Source organism: Trichosurus vulpecula, chromosome 7 (genome assembly GCF_011100635.1).
Source record: "Trichosurus vulpecula isolate mTriVul1 chromosome 7, mTriVul1.pri, whole genome shotgun sequence".
Lineage (NCBI taxonomy): Eukaryota > Metazoa > Chordata > Mammalia > Diprotodontia > Phalangeridae > Trichosurus > Trichosurus vulpecula.
This window is the reverse complement of record NC_050579.1, coordinates 112,968,459-112,982,747: the sequence shown is the minus strand read 5'-3', so window position 1 is coordinate 112,982,747 and position 14,289 is coordinate 112,968,459. Positions and strand designations below refer to the sequence as shown.

The 14,289-nt window shown below is 36.9% G+C and overlaps 1 protein-coding gene across 2 annotated transcripts in view; it reads left to right on the top strand.

The window, feature by feature from the left end:
- UTRN (utrophin) overlaps window positions 1-13,640 on the top strand; it is a 467,326-nt gene extending 453,686 nt beyond the window's left edge. For both annotated transcript variants that reach the window (XM_036766848.1, XM_036766849.1), the window contains 2 exons: window positions 8,042-8,064; window positions 11,414-13,640. In XM_036766848.1, the coding sequence (XP_036622743.1) occupies window positions 8,042-8,064 (23 nt within the window). In that variant the 3' untranslated portion in view covers window positions 11,414-13,640. The remainder of the gene's footprint in view (window positions 1-8,041; window positions 8,065-11,413) is intronic.
- The last annotated feature ends 649 nt before the right edge of the window (window positions 13,641-14,289 follow it).

The window sequence follows — 14,289 nt, the reverse complement described above, 5'->3', positions numbered from 1 at the left end:
GAACCGTAGAATTTGAGAATTGGAAGGGCCTAGCATCTGTTCCAATGCTTTCAGAAGGCATTCCCCACTATAACATACCTGACAAATGGTTGACCAACCATTGCTTGAATATTTCCAAGAAGGAGAAATCTACCTGTCAAGGCAGCCTAATCTATTTTTGAACCATTTAGGAAATTTGTTAAGAAACTTTGTTTGACTTCTAGCCTAAATTGACCTTTCGCCACTTCCAAGTAGTGTTCCTGGTTCTACCCTTTGGGGTCAAACAAAACAGTTCTAACTTTTACTTCATATGACAGGCCTTCAGATACTTGAAAATAGCTTTTGTGTCTCCTTTGAGTCTTCTCCATGCTAAATATGCCCAGTTCTTTCAGCCAGTCAAGTTTCAATCAATAAGGGTGTAGGTACCACCATCTCTGTTGATGGCATCACAGCCCTGCTTGTCACCAGGCTCAATGCCTTGGAAATCTGACACTTTCCTTATTTTTCACCCATTAGGACATGTTTTGTCATTTCTTTATACCTTGGCAACATGTATCCCATCCATCCCTTTATTTATATTACCTTTGTCACTATCCTGATTCAGGTATTTTTACCTCTTACCTGGGCTATTCTAATAGCTTACTAACTTGTCTCTGTACTTCACCCTTCTCCATTTCATTTTTTCAAAATGCTGTCAAAACAGACTTTTTAATATACAAGTTACTCCCCTGGTCAGAGAGCTTCTGTGGTTCATCATTGTCTCTAAGATACTCATTTTCTCAGCATTTTAAGACCCTGCATTCTGACTTTAGCCTAACTTTCTAACTGTACTTTACACAATTCACCTTTAAACACTCTACATTGCACCCATTCTCTTGCCTTTGTACATGCTGTACCCCATAGCTGCAGTTGCCCTTGCTCCCCATTTTTGCCTGTTATAATCCCATTCTTCTTTCTAGATCCACATCCCTGATGGCAGAGACCATATCTTTTTTTTTTTTAATCTTTATATTTCTGGCACCTAAATTAGAATCCTATCCATCAGTGGTCAATTGAACCATAGACATCAGGGGTTATTGTGAGGAAAACCCTATAAATTGTAAAAGTATAGAAACTTGAGTTAAGTAAATAAAAAAACAAACGAGTTAAAACAAAAATACCTTGTTTCTTCCTTTTCTGTCTAGTAAACACCATCTTAAATTAGACAATGCATTATCAAACATGTAAAATCTGTCATTTCTTAAGAAAAGATAGCATAGAATAGCAAAAACTTAATTTTGAAAGGTAAACTCACCTGGTATCTAGTCATAAATGTCAAAAATTTCTTTTGTAGTACCACGAGTACAGGAAAAATATGGCCATCAAAAAAGATATGTGTGATCTCTTTCAAGGTAGTTGGATGTAATTCTGTGATTCAGCTTTTCATACTCCACTGAACCCTATTAAAATATTCTCTTTATCTCCAACATACCCTTTCTTTGGCTTTGAAGAAGCTTATAAAAGAAAGCATATATTTTCTAACTTTGTTTCCTAAGGGACACACACACACACACACAAACACACACGCATGTGCACACACACAAAACATAGATACATGCCATTTTGTTTGATTGTTCTCTAAAGAACTCAAGTTCAAGATTATCAGCCACAACCAATTTACAATGATGTTAAAGGATATGTGGGTTTTTATAGTCATTATATCAATTACAATAAAAATCAACCAAATTTGTTACACTAATACGTTTAGTGCTTGTGCCTTAAGAATTTGAATTATTTAATGACTGGTCGAAATTTCAGTACATCCAGTCCACTGAATGACGTGATTATTTACATAAATTCATATCTATTAATTATGATAGATTCCATTTATGTAGTGCTTAATGTTTGCACAGTGTTTTATATGCATGATCTCATTGAATCCTTACAACTACCTTGTGAGTTTAGAGATCTGATTTTCAGATGTAGAAACTACAGTTTCAGAGTACAGAAGGGACTCGCCCTAAGTCACAGACCTAAGACTCAAACATCAAAGGTTACAAACACCAGCTGAGGGCTCCTTTTTACAGTACCAAACTAATATCTACTGTACCAAACTTAAGTTCATAAATCAATTCCTTATAGACTATATAAGGGCCATTGTGAAAAATTTCACTACCAAAATAAGTTGGTAGTGTGTAATTAATGGGAAGTACAAGAGTATCTAGCTTTCATGTGAACAAAAATACATAGTTAAGATTTCCCTCATCATGATAAATCAACCTCATTCTCTGGAGGTTCACCTGTAGAAAATAATAGCTAAACAATACACTTTGACTTTGAGTATTTTTAGCATTATGAACTTGTAACCTAATAAAGAAGACAGATTTTAATTAAAATCCAAAATGAAATCAACTACATAATATATTCCTAGAAAAGATCCTGAAGGTTAAATTTGCTCATTGCTTATGGAATGGAGTCTTGACAGCACCATAACCAATGTTCTCAAATTTTTTTGAAAAAAAATGCAGTTTCCAGTAGCCCTATGTTTTTCAAGTTATACTTGGACTTGACTCAGTAACCTGTTGACCTGTAGCAGATCCTTGGAATGCCTAGAATGTATTAATGGATTTCAGTTTATGGGACTCCTCAATATGAGGCTTGCTCCTTTATACTAGCAATATGTGGAGACATTACAGCTGCAAAATTGCAACCCTTCAGGATTATTCCAGTACTCGCTATGGGTGATGTTAATTACAGACATTTACTGGTGTAAAGGGCTGAAATACATTCTGTTTAAGATATGAGCTGCACATTCTGCAAATGTTGGAAAGTGGACGATATTAAATGTAATTACTGAACTTCTTTTGGGGTTTATTTTTACCCTCTTGCCATATGCTTTTCTTATGTTACATTAATTAATTGGCCTTCGGGAAGGAACAATTCTTTAGTTTTAAAAAGTTGACTTGTTCAGGCTTTTTGCAGTTATTTGGGAAAAAAATTCATAAGTAGCAAAAATAAAATTTCCTTGGAAGAAATTAAATCAAATGTTCATTGATTAAGTTTTCTGATGGTACATTTCTTAACAAAAAAGCTAAAATAGACAATTTTAATTACTTGAAAATTAGTTTTGCACAAAATTTTGCAGCTAATATATAAAAAAGAAAACTGTCAATTGTGAAAAAAAGTTTGCATCAAATATCTATGTAAAGATTCTGATAGGCAACATATGTAGGGAATTGATACAGAAAGAGAGTGGTGGGGGGAGGGAGGGGGGGAGAGACAGAGAGAGAGAGAGAAAGAGAGAGAGAGAGAGAGAGAGAGAGAGAGAACACACAAACAAGTGGTAGATTCAACATGTTTTCTCTCAAATATACTAACCTCCCAGTTCCTTGATCCACTCACCTTCATGACTTAACTCCTTCACTCTACCTCTTCTCCACACCAAGATAGTCACAACCTTGATCTTTCCATCACTGACAAATTTTCCATTTCAAAGTTGAAGAACTCTGTGTAACAATAATGTTGCTAGCAGCTGTTGGGGGACGAAAGACCGATAACACCAGCACACAGAAAGGCTGCCAACACAGATTCTTTGATCTGCTTTTCTAAGAAAAGCAACTTTAAGGGGTTAACATCTCACTTTAATTAAACATACATATACCATTCACTTAGTTCAGGGGAAAAAGCCAGCACCTTGAACTTCAGAGCAAATACAAACAGAAATTACAAACAGAAAATACCAACAGATCAAATAACACAAACCAGTAGACAGGCTTCTAGCTTTCTATCCAACATCTCAATGCATAGTTACCAGGAAAGCACCAACATCTGAGTTTTCAAGCAGTGAGCGGGGTGGAGGGGGTCCAGGGCAGGTGCTGGCTCTTAACAAAGGCTACCAGAGTCTTCTCTAGTCCGATCACAGGACATTCTTCCAGTGAGATCCCCAAACAAAATGCTAACCTCTGAGTTTATATACCCTTCTTACAGCCCAAAGGCTCCACACATAATCAGCAAAAGGGTGTAGGCCTGGGGCTTTGCACCTAGCAAGACTTAATCAAAGGCACTTGATTACTTTAGCATTCTAAAAGAGAAAACATTAAAAAAAAAAAAAAAGTCCCCTTTAATTACCAATACACTCTGAAATTCTTTTATCTTCCTTTCCTCAATCCCATTCCTACTAAAACTAATCTTCATCCTCATCATGACTTCTAGATCCTCCACCCCCTCAGTATTTTCCCAGGCCTTCCCCTTCTCTGGCTACACTCTCCTCCCTCTCCAATCTTGAACTTTCAGTTAACTAGTTCACTTCTACTGTATCTGCTACCCTTGAATACCTGGTTCCCTTGTCCTCTTACTAGTCTGACCTGGTCAGTCACTAACCGTGGATTATTCCTATCATCCTTATGTTCTGCTCTTATATACACGCTCCTGAACAGAGCTGGAGAAAGTCATGTAACTGTACTGACTAGATCCACTACAGAATTATGTTTCCTAGTCTCAACTGGGAGCTCACTGCAGCAGGGCAATTACTTTACTCCTTCCCAATTGATTTTTCTATTCCATTCCCCACAGCAGTTTTTCCAAACCCCTTCTCTATCCCTTCATACTACTTCCTCTTTCTATGCTTCACTAAGAAAATAAAGACGTCATTCACTACCAGTTTTCTTTTTCACCCAGCTCCCATTCTTACACTCCCTCAGTGTTATTCCCAACTGTCTTTGCCTTTACCCTGTTGACCAGGTGGCCCTTTTAGATAGAGCCAACCTTCCTCTATGAGTCCTTGAGCCCACCCTCTCCTATATTTTCCAGCAGATTGCCCCCACTCTCATCCTCCCTCTCTGTATCTAATTCCAGCCTCTCCTTATCTACTGGTTCCTTCCCAGCTATCTACAAAGACACCCAAGTCTTCTCCATCCTTTACTAGATCCTCACTGGGTACTACCACTACCATCATCCTATCTGCTGTTTGCACTCATTTTTTTCCTACGTCTTTATCATTGACTGTCCTAAATCCCCTGCAAGCTTCCTCATTATTAATTCATCATTAAACTAAAGCTGCTCTCTCCAGAGTTAGTAACTATGTCTTAGTTGTTAAATCTAATGGTTTTTTCCTCATCCCTCACCCTTCTTTATCTCTTTATAGTATTTTTGACACTATTGATCACCTGCCCTCATGGATACTACCTCCTCTCAGGGTTATCATGACCCTGCTCCCTCCCTCTCTCTCTCTCTCTCTCTCTCTCTCTCTCTCTCTCTCTCTCTCTCTCTCTCTCTCTCTCGGTTCTCCTGCTACCTGTGTGATAACTCCTCCAAAATCCTTCCTGCTGGCTCATCATCCGTGTCACACTCCCTAGCTATGGGTATAGCTCAAGGCTCCATCTTGGTTGTAATTCTGTTTTCTCTAAATTATTATAAATTCTATACTATATATATTCTGTTATACGATTCTATGTATTATATTTCTTTGGCCATTCCAGCCTTATTCCATTTCACTCCCCTCCATACACCCTGTAATCCAGCCATGCCTGACTTCTTACTGTTCTATACACCCAAAATATCTCCTGTCTCCATGTTCCTGTACTGCCTCTCCCTCCTTATCTCACTCTTACAATCCTTAGTTTTCTTCAAGTCTCAGTTCAGTCTGGTGCATGAGACCTTTGCTATTGCTGTCAGGTGGTACTAGTGTCCCTTTCTTCTCCCTTGACCCCTCCCACTTTGTATGTATTTGGCACATGCGTGATTGATTGCCCTATCATAATATAAACTCCCTTAATCAGAAACTGTTTTGCTTTTGTCTTTATATCTTTAGCCCCTAACACAGTACCTGGCACATAGTAGGTGCTTAATAACTGCTTGCTGATTTCATATGTTTAAAGATTCTTCTCTGATAGTGCTCATATCAGTGTCATCAACAATAAACATTTATTGCTTATCCAGTCTGAATAAAGCAGAGTTTGTTTTCCAATGCCATTTTAAAGGAATTACATATTTCTTGAATAAGCATTTTATAAAGCCATATTTGATCTCTTTGGAAGATTTTTCCAAACAAGCAAAACTGGCACTCTTCTAAAATAAGACCAGTCCCTATAGCAACTATAACATAATTAACAACTTGAGAACAGTATGTGACTAGTATAGCTTGACTTCATTTTCATATTAATCTTGAATTTTCATCCCTTTTGTGATTTAAAAGTTAACACTAGCACATGTCAGTTACTGCTCTGAACTGAGTTGGAAGTCTTTATTTTAAAAGTTTTCTGTGTTTATCAGTTCAAATTACATAAATAACTACTTTGACATGAAATGTTTTTGATGCACCTGCATCTGGATACATTTACCTGTCACTTGGGCATTCTTATCCTTTGAAAAGGTAACTCCACAAATCCTAAATTTATCCCATATCTATTGTCTTTATAGGGCTCCTTTTTTTGTTTTTACCATTGAATTTTAGAATGGGAAAGATGGCAACTATAATTTCTCCTTAGTCTTGCTGGTTTATTCACCTGTGAACTTACTTGTTTTGATGAGTGGACTTTTTGAGTTAAAAATCAGTTCTTGTTTTCCTCTCCCCTACCATTTTAATGAGGGAGATACTGGGCACTGAATGAAGCATGTCAAGTATTTTTCTGGTGGACTGACAAAAAATGCCTCTTTATTATTATGCCCTGCTGACTTGTTCTGACTGTAACTGGATATATTTATATGTTTGTGACAGTCATACAAAACTAAAAGTCTAGTAAATTCATTAATTTCCCTCCTTCCTTTTTAAAAATATATTTCTATAAGCTACATGCAGGGAAAGCAACCAATATATCCTACTAATTGAGAAATGATGATAATGGAGCAAAGTGGATTAAATTATAGATTTGGTTAATTAACATGTTTCCTTGTCACTTGTAACAAAAACATAACTATATCCCCCCCCCCCCCAAAACTGTGTACATGACGATCCATTATTTACTTCAGCAAATATGCTACTCCCTAAGGTAGAAAAGAATCTGAGAACTGGTTTTAGTCAGTAAAACCTGGCTTTAAGTCTTGCCTCAGACATATACTGATCCTGTGATGTCAGTATATGACATCACACTGTATGTAACTGACCAAATCAGTCTCTCAGTGCCTCCAGGTAACTCTTTTAAGACTGTAAGGAGCAAAGTGCTCATTTGAATTAGTAGAGGGTTCCAAAGTTAGAGTCAGTCACAGATCTAGTCTCCATCATCCACCTTCATACCCTGCCCCCAAGGTGGAGTTGAGGCATGTTTGAAAATGTACTCATTTGGAGATGTGGGGGAGACCATGAGAAACTAGGGTAAAATGGTCATTTTATTGATACAATAACACTTAAATTAACTCCCTGGACCTAGTAGAACTAGACTGATTTTAGCCTAAGGACAAGATGGAATAAAATGTAGAGAAATTTTGAAACATCTAGAATGAATGATGAGAAGTCAGTAAAAGTAGAAAGAAAACTTACCTGTTGGTAAGTGGGAAAGGGTGGAATAGTGCCATAGTTGGGGGCTTAGGAAGAGAAGAGAAGGTTATGCTGCCCCCCATGTGAACAAATGGTAAGTTAGAAATTTGTTGTTGGAAAGAGATGCCGAAAATAGAAGACTCTCTCTTCCAAAATAGTGTGCTCTGAATTTGCCCGTTAAGCACGTTATTTGAAGTCAGCTCTATTTTGATGTACAAGCTATTTAACATGGCAGAAAGTGATGTAACTAAAATAAAAGTTTACTGTTTTTGCAAAGCTTTAGTACTTATTGGATGTTTTGTTATTTTTCTTATTTGAAAAGACTAGCATATGTTTTGCATAGTTTGATGTGAAATTTGCCTCTTAAAGCATATGGGAAAACTAACTTGAAAAAAACTTAGGATTCATTAAATCATTTAAACAAACAGAAAAAATCCCTATTTCTTATTATCTTCAGCCTAACAGTTGGGCCATTATCTTACACACAGTGGTAAATGTACATCTGCACGTCTCAAATCATGTTGTCAGCAAACCAGATGCATATTAGACAGCCCTGATGACTCAGTATTTATTGACATTTCTCTAATTGATTTCTTTTGTTTTCATTTTCAGCAAACCTCTCTGGCAGCAACTAGGTAAGAACTGAGCTTCTTGAATTGATTGTTTTAGTTTTACCGAGAGAAGAGGTAGATTGGTTCCATTTGCTTTATCAGGGGCGCTTTTCATCATGTCCCATGCCATGCTGCTCACATAAATGGGGAAATCTGTTTGACATTTAAATGCCACTTGACTCATTATGGTAGTTCGTCAAAGATGGGGAAAAAAGCCATCAAGTCAGTGCCTCAAGATGCCTTTTCATTGTAGAGAAACCCAAAAGTAGCATGTGTTCAGTGTTCTGTGTTGTGTTAGAGAACTCACTCATGGTATTATGTGCATGGGGTGCGATCGCCCAGGATAAAAATGCAGGACTATTGTTCTTCTAAGTCCTCTTCTGGAGAAGATGTCAATCCAACACAGCTGTCACAGTAGCTGACTTTAAAAAAAAAATTAATCAAATGCCACAAAAGTGCTTTTGTTCCTCAAGAAAACCAGTTTTGATTTTAAATCTTGCTTGGATATAACCCTTCACTGGTTTCGCCTTATGACTTTTCAGTGTGTTTCATAAAATGGTAATATAATAACTGTACTACCTATAACACATCATAGTTACAATTTTTAATAGAAAAGTGCCACACAAAAGTGATAAGTTGTTAGAAAAGTATTTTCCTACATGAACTTGTCTATTGCTCTCATTAAAGAAGTAAAAAGAAAAAACCAACTTTTTTTGAGTTGCCTTCCATTGGTAGTGACATTATTTTGAACCCTTGAAAACTTCAGGACTTTAGTTACGATGAGAAGAGGAATCTTAGAGATCACCTTGTTCAACTCTGCTCATTTTATGTTTGGACACAGAGGCCCAGAGAGGGTGGCAGCTCCCTAAGCTTATCTGTCTTAATTACTGGCGAAACTGGGAACCGAAACCCTTCCCCCCCCCCCCCCACAGTTTCCTGACTCCTGATTGTGTTCTTTTCATTATATTTTGGGGTCTCTGGCTTTCTCTTGTCAATCAGTAAACTTTTATTCAGGGGCTACTGGGCACTGTGCTAAAATGCGGATATGAAAAGAGGCTAAAGATAGTCCCTGCCCTCAAGGAGCTTACAATCTAATGAGGGAGACATTGTGCAAATAAATTTATAAAATGCAAGCTATATGTAGGATAAATAGGAAATAAATAACAAAACAAAAACTCATCAGGTATTTTCCTTGGTGAAAACTCAAGAAATCAGTATTTTATCACATAATTGGTCCCTTCTCCTAACTTTGCAGTTTCACAAATTCTTGTAACTATAAATTAGTAAGGTTTTTAAACCCTTACAGATATAGCTAACTCCCAAAATCTATATTTATTAAGGACAAGAATTGGCATAGATTGTTGCCCTTGTAATAATGGCTTACAAACATAAGGTTTATAATATACTTTTTAATATTAAAAATAGTAATAGTAGCTATCACTTGCATAGTCCTTTATGATTTATAGAGCACACTTTACCTATCTTCACAAAAGCCCTGTGAATTAGGTATTATTATCCCATTCACAGATGAGAAAACTGTGCCTTGTACAGTCACATAACTAGCAAATGTCAGAGCCCGGATTTGAACTCATATTTCCCGACTTCAGGTTCAGCAGTCTTTCAGCTGTGCCATCTGGATGCCTTATTTTTATATATACATACTCATTTGATCCATATAATATCATTGTGAAGACAAGTATTATTATTCCAATTAATGAATAAGGAAACTGAGTCTTTGCTAGGTTAAATGACTTTCCCCTGGCTACACAGTTCATAAGTTTCAGGGAGATTCATAACCAAACCTCACCTGATTCCAGGTCTAACATTCTTTCCATTATGTGTCATTGCCCTGATATCGCAGACCCCACACTATTTCCAGCACTGATAACAAGTAGCAAAATTTGAAACTGATTGTTTCTGAGCAGTAAAATATGAGGAAAAAATGAGGGGGTGATGTTCTGAGTAAATTGTCTATAATGCACGTAAAACTAAAAATATAAACAGGACAAAATATCTCCACTTAGCCCTACTTGGGGGAGTATGCACTTGGAAAAATCCTTCTCTGATTATATATGCAGCGCAAAATAGCTAGCTGTCCATGAATAGACATGAGACCCTAACGGAGCATGTATGTGGAACATGGAAAGGCAATCTGGGGAGAAAGGAAAGGCTCTACCTTGTGTGATTAACAGAGCAGAGCCATTCTACTAGACCATGCCTGCACAATAAACGGCCCTCGTAAGTTGTACAGGCCTGTTGTACAACCTCTACATATTTTTGTGGGCCAACCGAAATCCTTTGGCAGGCCACAAGTGCCCCTCGGGCCGTATGTTGTGTAGGCTTGTACATAGATAGTGCCATGGCTGCAGGTAAAAGACCGAGTTTCTGCAGAGAGCTGCTTTCCCCCTTGTCTTGGAAGGGCCCTCATGTTTTGGGAAATGTAACCAAATCACAGGCTTTTTTATTTTTAACCACTACTTCTATACGCTCTGGAAAAAGCTGGTGCTTTATCCCTTACTCTTATTCTGACTTGTCATCGCTCCTACATTTTCAGAATGACGCTAAGTCCTTCATCTCTTCAACTTTAATCATTTGTTTTGTTAGCCCCAGGTCCCTAGTCATCTCTCGACCCCCATCACTCCCCACCTCCTGCTTTACTCACAGACACGTCAGGATTACTGTATCATGTTCCATATTTCCCAGAAGTAACAAAATTGAAGACAGTTCTTATTCTTCCATCAGGCCAATTCCTTATGGGCCATTAGGGTTTCCAGCAAGAAGGAACAGAATCTTTTGGGTAGGTGGCATCATGTCTCAAGTGCTGGGGTTGGAGACCTGAGAATTGGAGTTCAAATCCTACCTCAGACACTGACTAGATGTGTGACCCTGGCAAGTCGTTCATCCCTTACGCCCTCAGTTTGCTTGTGTATAAAATGGGGTTAATAGTAGCACTTACAGGATAGTTGTGAGTATCACATGAGATCTGATATATGGAAGGTGCTTTGCAAACCTTAAAAACGCAGTATGAATGCTAGCTATTATTATTGTCAGTTCTCAGGATCCTGCTTTAATCCTAGGGTAATTGTATTCATAGAAAAGTAATTTTCCCTCCAAAAAAGGAGAGAACACTTAAAAGATTGACTAGGTGATGATAAGATGACAGGGCTGGTGGAAAGGAAGCCGGGCATGGAGGAAGCAAAAGTTAGACAGCACTAAAGGGTCTGTTTTGGAAATAGGAAAATAATGCCTCACCTACTTGGAGAGACATGGGCTGTGTCAGGTTTTTTTTCTTTGAAGAATTGACAGATCTGAGCTGCCAGTAGTGTTTTGTTTGGAAATACCGTCTTGACATTGCTGTTTCTCATCCCCACAGGCAATCTAAAGCATTCGTCGGGCCGGCCAACACTTCGTAATATATAGTAAATTCTTAGCATATAGTAAATTTTTAGTAAGTTCCAATTTCAAATCCCCTTGAATAAGACTCTGCATGACACCTTTGACACCTTGAAGACCACCTTGTTTGACTCTGACTATGTCTTCTACTGAAGGAGTAGAAAACGGAAGATCCAAAGATGGGGATGTCATGTTTTTAATAATAAAAAGTTATTGTTTTCTCCTTCCATTTCTATGCAACTGTAAATTAATGGAGGTATTTGGAAATGGTTATACATTTGTCCTTGATTTGTATAAATATACAGCCTTGGGAAAGGGGGTGGGGGCTTTATATATTGTACCTTCTTTTTTGATAACCAGGAAGAGAATTGCATAAAATAATTAGAAGCAAAATGTTCCATTTATACATTCCTTTCTGCTCCTCACATTTACTTTTGACAATGACTTCATTTATCTACTGATACTTTGACCACGCCATTGAGGTTATTGATACACATCAGCCGTTTGACCAAGTCGGTGTCTGAAGAGCTAGAATTGTTTTCCATGATGGCCACATTAGCGGGTGGTTCATTTAATTCACTCAGATGTTATTTATTAAGAATTAAGATCTCACCACAGCTATGTGTAAACTATTTCGCTTCACTAACAATGGCACACTTACCTCCAGAACTTCACTACATGGAACAACATTTCTTGTGGAATATCTTTTTTTTTCTTCATTTGATTTCCCAGCCACACAAGAAAGGGTTTGTTCTATTAATGTCAAATTCTGCTCTAGAGAAAAATAAGATTTAATTGTATACATGCAATCTTAAAGAACTATTTAATGGAAGTTTTCCCAAGGAGCATTTTTTTTCACCCAGAAACAAGGTTTTGAACATCCTTTCCAGCTTTCCAAGGTCTAGATGTTCAGCCATGAAGTACAAACCACAAACCAGTCCCACACTTAATTGTAATATTAAAGGAAAAGTATGTCTTCTATTCCCTCTTGGGGTTTTTTGTACAAAACAAAAGAAAGAAAAGAAAAAATAAGCCCTTTCCAGTACTTGAAACTTTTATTATTTTTCTGAATGCAATGGTCAACCATAGAGTTGGGATCTGTGCATACATAGATCACATGACTTCTTTAGATGGACTTTTTAAAGGCTTAATTAATAGCAGACCTTTGATTTCCCTTCATTGATTATCACATATGGGGAGGAGCACTTTATAGAAGATCATATGAAAATTAAATTAACACTTGGAGGATGAGTTCTGCTGCATTGAGTACATTTAGGCTTTTGGTTCACCATCAAGTTAATATCTCATTCAGTAAACATACTCTGTGATTACCATATACAGAGAAAGCAAAAGCCTGTCCAAGGCTATGCTCATAGATACATAAGAAAGCCCCCAAATGGACTGAGACTCATCCCTAAAAACTAGAGTACTTGGATTGTAGAATGTGTGCTTATGAATCATCAGGACATGTTAACTTTTGCTTCTCTAAACTTGGGATGCAGCCAGGAGGAGATTCAAAGTTAGCAAAATTTGTTCTTTTCAAAGGGGTTGGGTGGGGGGGTTGGGTTGGGCTCTATTTGCAGCATAGATATTTTGAAAAGAAAAATTGTTTTATATAAGAGGAAAGCCATGACCGCCTTTCTACCTCAAACCCATCTTCATTCATAGTATTGGAAATAGCTTTATGCTACTGTATTCTGCAAAGTCTATAGCTTTTACCAGACCATACTGTAGCCAAGGAAAAGAGAAGCACCCCTTTTTAATTAAGGAAAAAGAAATATCCCTGAACACTGAAGTTCACAGTTGTAGATTTGGTGTCTTTCTTGTTATTACTTTGAGAGGTTATGTATTAAATTGTTTTTCTGCCTGTATTTGTATGCAAAGTATGTCCTCTACTCTGCTACTGAGTAAAAGCTACTTAAAACACTACATTGTAATATTCTTCCTCTGAGTAATAATAAATAAAAAAGGAATATATTGCAGCAATTATTAGAAAAAGTTAAACAGTTCTTTTGAGGTATATGGGAAAGAATGGATCATACACCGCCATCTAATCTGGTTACATGCTCTATTTTTCACCCAGAATAAAAGTAATTTTTAACACAAGATTGCTCTGATATTACTCAGCTAAGAAATAAATTACATTTAAAAGGCTATTGTTCAGTGATAAAACTAGAGGCTCGAAAATACATTTATGAAAATAAAAATATATAGAGATAATGTTTCTCAATAAATCTACTTATTTTCTGTGATTTCTCTTCCTCTCTCCCTTCTCTCTCACATATAAGATACATACATTTATTGCGCTTTCACACATATATCAATTTGCAGTTACTTTACAAATATAAATTAAATAACCAATTTCGGGGGGGGGCAGAATTACAGTGGTGTTGATATTGCTGAGAGTACACAGAGCCTTTTAGCTAGTGAATAATTTTATAGAGATGTCACCACATTGCTGTGATTTCCATTTCAATTTTATTTCTTGACGTATTTGTAGAATGACTTTTTATATGATCAAACCCATGTGTATTGCATAGGATAAATATGAAGAATTGACCATATACTTTTCAATAGAACTTTTCCAAACAGGAAATAATATTCCTTGGGTCTACCTGGGATGAAGATTTTCCCCCATGACAAGGTTTAAAAGACATTGAAAGAATAGCATAGCAAAATAAAGAAAAGTATAAAGATAAATTCAAATTAATTGACATTTTAGAGTAGCTTTGCTACAAAGCAGACTGAAGGAGGAAAAATAACTGGTTTTCAGTAGCTGGTTGGGTTAGTATATGAATGTGGAAAAAAGTGAGAACATGCTAAAATTATTTTCTTGTACCTTGGTAAATATGTATT